Source organism: Cuculus canorus, chromosome 17 (genome assembly GCF_017976375.1).
Source record: "Cuculus canorus isolate bCucCan1 chromosome 17, bCucCan1.pri, whole genome shotgun sequence".
Classification (NCBI taxonomy): Eukaryota; Metazoa; Chordata; class Aves; order Cuculiformes; family Cuculidae; genus Cuculus; species Cuculus canorus.
The window spans coordinates 5,880,082-5,889,505 of NC_071417.1; the positions used below are offsets into that span (position 1 = coordinate 5,880,082).

The following is a 9,424-nucleotide window of genomic DNA, read 5'->3' on the forward strand; positions in this document are numbered from 1 at the left end:
GCCACAAGTGCAGGACCCAGCATTTGGCCTTTGTTAAACCCCACGCTATTGGTCTCAGCCCGTCAGTCCAGCCTGTTCAGATCCCTCTGAAGAGCCTCCCTACCCTCCAGCAGATCAACAGTTCCTCCCAATTAAGTGTCATCCACAAACCTTCTAAGAGTGCATTCGACAGCCTCATCCAGATTGTTTAGATAAAGATACTGAACAGGACTGGACCCAGTACGGAGCCCTGGGGACACATCTCGTGACTGGCCTCCAGCTGGATTAAACTCCATCCACCACCACTCTTTGGGCCCACCCATCCAGCCAGTCTTTAACCCAGCAGAGGGTGCGCCTATCCAGGCCCGTGGTGGCCAATTTCTCAAGTAGGATCCTCCTGCCCACCCACAGAGCGGAATGGCTTTGGGTTGAACCATACAAGCATTTGGTCAGAAAAGACCTGCGAGATCATCGAGTCCAACCGTACCCGTCCACTACTAAACCAGATCCTTAAGCACTCCATCTGTCTGTCTTTCAAATCCCTCCGGGAATGGAGACTCCACCACCTCCCTGGCAAGCTGTGCCAGCAGCCAAGAACCCTTTCAGGGATTTTTTCCCAATATGAAAAGCTTCGACTGTTCAACTGTGCTTCCTTAAAAAATCAAAGAAAAAGAAAATACAAAGCTACTTTATTTTTTTTTAAAGAATTTGTTTATTTATCGAACTTGGGTCATATTTCAATTCACAAGCAATTTTTAAATGTACATCTTTGAATTCAATTTTAAGTGTTTTACACAAAAATATTGGCACACAACAGTCACAGTAAGGTGTAACAGCCACCTTTCTGAAGAACTGCTGCCAGTGTTTGCCCGAGGTTGAAAAAACTTTACCTGGAACATGAAAACCTGTAACAAATCTTAAATTAATTGTACAAAACTGTTGCATGTTGCTTGTAGAGGCTCCCCCCTGGAAAAGACCCTACCCCACCCCAAGATGATTACAACTAATATACATCAGTCACAACATAATCCTGGCTCAGCACCCACATCAGGCTCAGCACCCACATCAGGCTCTGCTTTAATTTTTAAACCAATCGTCAGATACTGAGGAAAGAGACTTTATACAAAAACAAATCTACATGTGCCTGAAAAAAGAAAACATGCCGGTATTTAGCATTGTGCTAATTATAACCAGATAATGGCAGGGATTGCCACTGAACTTAAACACAAGGACTGCATAGCACTGCAATAAACCCCCAGGACGATTAACCCTTTGGCATCAGGAATCCAGTTTTCCTGAACACTAATGCATTCCACAGTAGTGCCAACAGTCTGAGCTTTGGACCTGCAAACCCAAAGGGTTAACTATTTTTTGTTTGCCAAGACACTGCACGCAGTCAGCTTTGTTATAAATCTGTGAAAGACTTAAAACCACATGATAAACACTCAGCAATGAGAGGAGAAAACGTATTTTCAGATTGAATGCTTAAAAAGAATTTTGGGAATAAGTTGCTGTAACTGGGATAGTTACTGAAGACGTACTTTAAAATAGCAACTAGGTATGAACGCTAGACTAGACGTGGCCAGCTGCCTCCTACTCAAGAGCAGAATATAGTTCCAACCGATTTTCCGTTGCAGTTTGTGTGAAGAAGGGATTATTTCAATTTCCTAACACCTACTGCAGGGTTAAAGATGTCAAAAATGCAAACAATCACCTTAGGGCCTTGTACCGTTTCCCTAGATAGAACCGCAAGGATTTATGAAAACGGGGGGGAGGGGGGGAAGTTAGAAAAGGCAACAGTGCCTGTTACTACAGCTGAATTAGAGCGTTTGCAGCTCGCCTGGACCTCGCTTAATGTACAGACTAGGCAGATTTCAGTGGAAAAAAAATGTACCAATTAAGTGACAAGATTTCAGCACAGCTTTTGCTACAGAAGAGATATAAAAACAATTCATTTTTAACTAGGAAAGAACATAAGCAAATAAGTTTTACAGTTCAGTAAAGAGGGTTCAGAAACTACATGACTTTTTTTTGTGACCAGGATGTTTGGTAGACAGTGAGCTGAAAGCCGGGACCAGGAAAGTGCTCTTAAACCACCCTTCGGACTTCAAAAAACCTCTTCAGATAGTAGATTTGTCCCAGTGTCATGGCAACAAGTACAAGGGCTTCAAAGAATGACCAAAGAACCACTCTGCTGTTTGTGTTGTCATTAACTGTTGGGGGGAAAGAAAAGAAATCGGTGAGTATCAAAGCATTTAAAAAAAAACTTTACACGTACTTTGTCATTGGAACTGAAATACTGCCTATAAACCACTGATCTTTGTATCACGTCACTCCAAGCATCCCAAAAGCGCTCTCTGGTCTAAAGAGATGAGATCCAAGAGCTGAGAGGGTCTTGTACAACCCTACACAAGCAGATGTTTTCACATCAACTCCAGACACACTGCAGCAGACTTCTCTATTCTGACACCTTCGAAAAGGCCAAAGGAAACTTGCCAAAGAGAAGTCGCTGGCTTTTTTAAGTGTCAGCTGCATAATATGGTCTCAAAGCCAAGAGGGGAACTTCTAATACCTAACAGTTCATCACCTTTAGTTCTAAAGCTTCAGCATTTTCTTGAATCAGAGCATTAGTTACAGAAGTCATAAAACTGGACACATCCATAGGTTGAAAAAGCTGAGGTGCCAGAGTTTAATGTAATGTTGTACTTTCACATAATGAATATTTGCCCTTTATCATCACTGGGCTTCCTGCGATTCACCTCCTGGCACTCTCAGTAATATTCTAAAGTGGCACTTCAGAAAGTGAGGGTTGTGACTGGAGAGTTCACCATATTCCCTACTTGGAAACAACAGCAGCGCTGCCCTGTTTCAACAAAATATTTAAAAAATACTTTGGCACAATTATTAAAGCACACCTACTGCATTCTGAAAGCTCATTGGAGAGGGGAGAAGGCTTTTAAGGAAGAGACACGTACTTGCTCTATGTATTCTTTCACGAACTTCCATGTACTCCTGTTCATGCTTTACAGCTGTCATGGCCACTGCTAACTCATTAATCATCTCTTCTAGCTTGTTCTGATGAGCTGCAGAATAATTTCAGAAGCATCAGTTATTGACTCAAAACCCAAATAATTCAAATTTATTAACAGTTATACTTAATTTCCTGTTGCAGAAGAAATTCTGAAAAGTGCAGTCTGTACAGCTGAAAACTTTCCACCCTTACAACAAAGTACAGTTTAGTTTTCGCAGTGCCACTTTTCTTAACACATCTCTCTGGTATTTAATGAGTGGGAAAACATCTTTCTCCACAACCAAAAGAAGGCAGAAGACACACAATTGAGAGTCAGCACAGACCACTTATTTCCAACACAGGTATACTCTTCCAGAAAAAGAAAACTTAAGTACACAAGAGGATCACTATCACACACGAGTATCTATTTTGCCAATCTCACCCAATATATTCCAAGCAAATTATCTTAACATTACAGCTTTTCCTAGTTGTTAAGCTTGCAAAAATAGAACAACTGAGAATTTAGCTTAAGATCATGATGCTGGCAAAACGAGATCACTTTCTGAAGCAACATGTCACATCTTGTGATCTCCCAGCTGAGCTGAAGCACAGCACTTGGCGGGCGGAAACAATGCCAAAGGGGCAGGACTAGCTTTCAGTTCTGCTGTGTCGTGAAAGCAGGAGAGGAGGAAAATATCAGACCAGCGATAACAAAAAACTAGCTTGAGCTAGTTCAGCAAATGGAAGGATCAGAGACCCATGATTGAGTGATCTGAGTCAATTGCAGGACCTTTGAAACACGCTCAAAAGAGCTGCCCACTCACAAATTTATAAATTATGCAGGTAATTTTCAAAGTTTTCTAGCACAAGAGAGGTTCAATTCATCATTCCACGACACACTCTGGGCCATCAGCCCTCTTAAGAAAAGCCACAAAACCCAACACATTTTCCACTCAAGGGACATACTTGACTTTGAAGCTACCTTATTACGTTTTTACAAATAAATTAACTATTTCCAGATCACAATCTGAAAACAAAGCTATTCAAAATGCACACCTTATGGAAGGCAGTCAAGAGGACCAAAGAATAACACTCATACAAGGTACAGTTAAAATCTAAATAGTTGTGTAATCTACACTCACTTTTCTACTATCGTAAATCCCTTATTTTCAGGGACCACTGGTCATTGCAATAAGTGCAATTTATTAGTAAGAGAAGAAATCATAGCAGCAGGGTGTGTTTATGCCCATTCAATAAAAAAATACACTCAAGAAAATGGCTTGCCTTAAAAATTTAAAGCTGCACTAATATTCTTTGCAGGTCTATTCAGACTCAATAAAAGATTTAACTGAGTCTTTAAAAAAAACAATCAAAAGTTAGGAATTTGTTACTTTTCCAGTGACATCAAGCACTCAATGCACAGATATTTACTTGCTAAAATAGAAAACAAGCGTTTACTGCCTTTCTAGCTACCTAGTTAGTGATCTCTAAATAAAACTTTATAACTTGTTACCCAATACATTAATGCGTTTCTCTTAAAGCAAAAAACAAGTTTGAAGTTTTTCCCCTTATAACTTTACTGATAGTTCATAACTTAAAAGCAGCTCATGGCTTCCCAAAGCCCCAGATTATTCAACACGCACTTTAGCAATAGAAAGGAAACACTGTCTTATAACTCCAGTTTCTTGCATGTTCAGTATTTTAGTTTAATCTCACCTAAAACTCCTGATTAAACTTTCTGTTAGCCATAAAAACCCACTGAAGACAAACTGTCATGGACAGTTCAAGGACTTGATCCCAAGAGTCGCTAAGTATATAAACATCTCGATGGAAATTTGCTGGAGCTCAGCATTGCTCAGAATCAGACCTTTTATGTAGTTTATTAAATAGACATTCTCATGCTACAAACAAATGTTACAGAGAAAAAGCAAACGTTAGCTGTTAGTGAATGAACGTATGCAAAAGACAGGATGCTAACGAGCTTTCAAAAAGCAGTACACATACCATCCCAGGTATCTCCACCACCTAGAGAAAAGTGTAAGAGATGAACACAAGTACGGGACAAAGGGCTCCAGATAAAACAGTCATTTATATGGCTATAAGAAAATTTTTATATTAGCACCTTTATCAAAGAGCTCAACAACTACCTGCAGTGGTCTACAAACCGCTAAGCCAACTAGAAATCAGAGAATGAATCTGATGAAAAGACTAAAGGATGAAAGCATTAGTTTCTGCAGATGACCGAGTGATTCTCTGGTAATTTTGCATTAAACTGCGTACTGAGGCCTAAAAAACTTCTGTATCCATCTTAGTTCTGCAAGAGAACAGCTAGCTGGACAGCCTGAATAAACAGGAGTTCTGAGAACCCTAGTCAACTTCAGAAGTCATGCATGTATGGAACAGCTCCCATGCTGGAGCTAATTCCTTTCCAGGAATCTTCCTCACCTTCTGTCTCCATGTCTTGCCCCTTTGGAGCTTCTCCAATGTCAATAGTAAACATCACTATCTTGGGAGTCATGGTGGACATTCTGTTGCTAAAGCAAAACTTGTAAGTTCCATCCATGTGGGCAGCAAACGTGTATTTTCCACTGGACTCTCGATCGCCTTTATAAATGCCTTTATTATCAGGCCCTGTAATCTGGATGGGGAACAAAATATCATACATTTTATTCAAAATACAGCGGTTTTAAACACACCATTACAGTACTGCATGCATATCCTGAAATTACCCACTCGTATTTACCAACACTATCTGCAATCCGACTGCTTCGGCGTTCTTCGTACGTTCCCTCCCACAACTCCAAAGGAGTGAGATGTTTTTCTGCACAGAAATCTTTTCTTTTTTTCAAAAAACTCACAACCCTCTTGGTAAAGAAAGCCATACAAAGGTCTCTTGCTGGCCAAGATTACTGGCCTCCCGTAGTCAAGATAAGAAGCGCTCAAGAACAAGTAAGCCACAGGCTATCTACAGGCCTGGCCGGGCTGTTTGCCAAATTAACAACTGCAGGGGAAACATTATCTCTGATGTCTGGAAGAAAAAACAAAGGAAAAAAAGGATATTCTCCCAAGTGGCAGTACAGCTTCAGGCACACAGTTGTGCACTGCTGCAGTTACCACCGCACACGGGCTTAGAGTCCAAGTGGGAGCGCTCAGGATCACCATGATCTTAAGAGTTCCTTCCCACCAAGCCACCAAACCCAGCTGCTGAGCTTCCACAGTGACATCTAAACGGGATTTGGATCTAATCATGGAAGACAATGGCCTGAACCCTGTCCTGCACTCGAGTGATGTGTAATTTTAAACTATTACATTCCCTGCCATCAACGACCCTCTCGCGTTCGAGTTATCCCAAACAAACAGCCTTCTGCTCTTCATGGAGATGAAAGCAATTCTCATTTATCGCTCTCCTACCGATTCGATGCCTCGAAAAAACAAGAAAAGGACTCACCCACAACTTCCGAGACAGGAATTAACCAGATGAACGCCAGCACCGTTCGATTCACGGCGCTGCTCCCACAACAGGCCCCTCCTTTTTGTAAAGGGCAACCCCGCTCCCTCCTTCCCGAACCATTCGCGGCCCCAGGCCCAGCCCGTGCGACACGCGGCGGGAGCGGCCGGGTAGGAGGGGCAGGCGGCCCTGTGCCCGGCAGCGCCTCCGCCCGGCCCGGGACAGGCCGCGCAGCCCCCTCACCTCCACGTCGATGTCCAGGAATCCCCCCTCCGCCACCTCGAAGATGAGCCCCATCTTCGTCCCGGACGGCACGCGCTCCAGGAAGCACTCCTCAGCGTGCGCGTCGATGCTGACGAAGTAGGCGGCGGCCGGGGCGACAAGGGCGGCCAGCAGCGCCAGCACCGCCCGCACCGGCGACATGGCGGACCCCAGCGGCAGGGGCACCGAGCGGCGGGGCCGGACGGGAGGGGGCGCTTCCGGCTCTCGCCACGCCCCTTCCGGGGCACGGGGCCTCCGCTCATAGGCCGGCACAGCCCCGCTGCCACGTACGGGCTGTGCTACGGCGGCCGTCGAGGGACCAGGGGTAGAGCGCGCGGCGTGGGAGAAACCAATGAGAGTGGGGTGGAGCCGATCGGGAAGGCGGCGGGGTCCCCGAGCCCGGAGGCACCGGCGGGCACGGTGGAAGCCCCGCTGGGCTGCGGCAGCGCCCCCAAACACGCGTGGCCGCGCCCGAGCGCCAATTAAGCGCCGGTCAGAAGCGCGGGCGGTCGCGCTTGAGCTCAGTGAAGCCTCTTCTCCCAAGTGAGAGGGCACAGGACGAGGGGGAATGGCCTCAAGCTGTGCCAGGGGAGGGTCAGGCTGGACATCAGTTGAAAACGTTTTACAGAACGGGTCATGGGGCCCTGGCAGAGTCTGCCCAGGGAGGCGGTGGAGTCCCCATCCCTGGAGGGATTTAAAAGACGGGTGGACGAGGTGCTCAGAGACGTGGTTTAGTGGCAGAGAGGAATGGTTGGACTCGATGATCCAAGAGGTCTTTTCCAACCCGGTGATTCTACTTAGTCTCTTTTTGTGGACAAGTGCTTTGGGTACATGCAGAAGGAGTAAAGGCTGGCGCCGCATCCAGCTTTCTAGGGAGATAGGGATGTGCTTGGGTTTGCTGCTGTGCTCCTGCTCATCTCCAGCTCTGTGACAAATGCGATCCTAACGCTTGATTTATAGCAGTAAATTCAGCTCCTCTTGTTCAAGCTGCTGGTTGGAGCTCGCAGATCTGCTGGCGCTTAGGCAGGCAAAGACTTTGTGTGTGCAGAGACTTTGGGCAAGAGGAGCAGGAACGTAAGGTGCTGCGGGTCACATACATGGCTGGATAAAAGATCTCTCCTGCTGAGCCATCAAGAACTGCTATTGTTCTCCATGAGTTTAGAGCAAGCCAACCTGGAATTTACTGCTCAGCATGAACTGCTGTGCTGGCTTTTCATCTATCTCAGTAGCAGTTTTTGTCTTGTTCATTCTCTAAATGAACTTTTTTCCTCTACGTGCATTTGTACATAGCAATTGGAAGTCATCTAATACTGAATTCTGGTGGCATGAACTGTCTTGCTCACTTCTTACTCAGACAAAACAATGATTTCACAGCCTATCTGTTTCCCTGCGGTGCTGAAGAGCGTTTTCCTAGTGCTCTGCTCATACTGCTGCCCCTTCTTGTGCTTTTGCAAACAGTCTTTGCTTGGAAAGGATGACTATGCCGTTATTCATCCTCATGCTCTCTTTGGAACCTTGTGTAATATCCTGCAGTGTTTGATTTTGGCAATAAATTTCCTAATATATTTTCACGGGATATCATTATTACAATAAGTTAGGCAATTGAGGGTCCAACTTGGATGTTTGGAGGCTGTTTTGTCCTCCTCCTGGCTGCTCGGCTCAGTGAAGATCAGCACCCACTGCCAGAACATGAGGAATTTAAAATGTTGTAACTTGTGACCAAACAACAGGTTGACAGCATTGCCTGGGAAAGCTTGTCTGACTGTCACAGTGTTGCATTTTGCATCGTTCACACCTCCAGTTTACTTTCATTGCCATTTCACATCTGCCAAAACCAGAAAATTAATGCTGCATTCACAGCGCACAGAGGTATTGCTCACTCTAAACTTTGCTTTTGCAGTTCCCGTTTTGTTTATTCTGACTAGTTCCAGTGTTTGACGTTATTTATAGCATCTTGTCCAAATCTTGTCCACTGTGTCCAGCAAGTAGCAAGACTGCAACCCAAAATTAATTTAGGGCACAATTAATTTGTCTGTAAAGACTCCTCTGGAGCAACTTGTAACAAGCACTGTGAGAATAAGAACATTGACATGAACAGTCATAGAATCATTAAGGTTGGAAAAGACCTCCAAGATCATCCAGTCCAACCGCCAGCCCAACACCCCTGTGCCAATTCTGTGTAGAAGCGCCACATCTCCACATTTTTTGAACTCCTCCAAGGAAGGAGGCTCCACCTGGGCAGCCCGTGCCAGTGCTTCACCACTCTGGCGGTAGAATCATAGAATAGTTTGGGTTGGAAGGGACCTTAAAGATCATCAAGTTCCAAAGGAGGGGGGACCAGAACTGAACCAGGATTCGAGGAGCGGCTTTGCCAGACTGAGGGGAGGAAAACGCTCCCCACCCTGCTCCCGCTGGCCGCCCCACGGCTGACACGAGCCCGGTGCTGGTGGCCGCCTGGGCCCTGTCACACCTGAGGTCAAACATGCTGAAAAACGTAGCCAAAGCGAGACATTTCGGGTTAAATTCCCAAGTAAGCGGGGCCGTGTTTGCCCCTCCCGGCACCGCCTCGTGCAAGCGACAGGAAATGCGCTCCACCGCCCCGAGAGCCGCCGGCTCCGCTCCACATCGACACTGGCCGCGACCGGCGGGCGGGGCGGGTCCAGCGAGGGCGGGCGGGGTTAGAGAGGGGCGGGGGCTAGTGCTGCAGAGCAGGTGGGGTCAATGAG

At 45.7% G+C, this 9,424-nt stretch overlaps 1 protein-coding gene across 2 annotated transcripts; it reads right to left on the reverse strand.

The window, feature by feature from the left end:
• Positions 1-1,095: 1,095 nt before the first annotated feature.
• Positions 1,096-6,924, reverse strand: TMED2 (transmembrane p24 trafficking protein 2). 2 transcript variants are annotated; one of them, XM_009571290.2, is made up of 5 exons: positions 6,681-6,924; positions 5,435-5,627; positions 4,994-5,014; positions 2,955-3,062; positions 1,096-2,192 (listed from the first exon to the last, which is right to left on the reverse strand). In XM_009571290.2, exons 1-5 carry the CDS (start codon positions 6,858-6,860, stop codon positions 2,068-2,070), a joined length of 627 nt encoding a protein of 208 aa, XP_009569585.1. In that variant the 5' UTR covers positions 6,861-6,924; the 3' UTR covers positions 1,096-2,067. The 2 variants fall into 2 exon arrangements, with proteins under 2 accessions (XP_009569585.1, XP_009569586.1); XM_009571291.2 differs by lacking the exon at positions 4,994-5,014 and having other exon boundaries at positions 6,681-6,920.
• Between the last annotated feature and the right edge of the window lie 2,500 nt (positions 6,925-9,424).

Coding starts and splice junctions, on each gene's coding strand:
- TMED2 (XM_009571290.2), bottom strand. CDS start 6,860: ATGTCGCCGGTGCGGGCGGTGCTGGCGCTGCTGGCCGCCCTTGTCGCC. Junction 5,628..6,680: donor TCCTGGACATCGACGTGGAG/GTGAGGGGGCTG, acceptor TTCCCCATCCAG/ATTACAGGGCCTGATAATAA. Junction 5,015..5,434: donor GCAAGACATGGAGACAGAAG/GTGAGGAAGATT, acceptor ACTTTTCTCTAG/GTGGTGGAGATACCTGGGAT.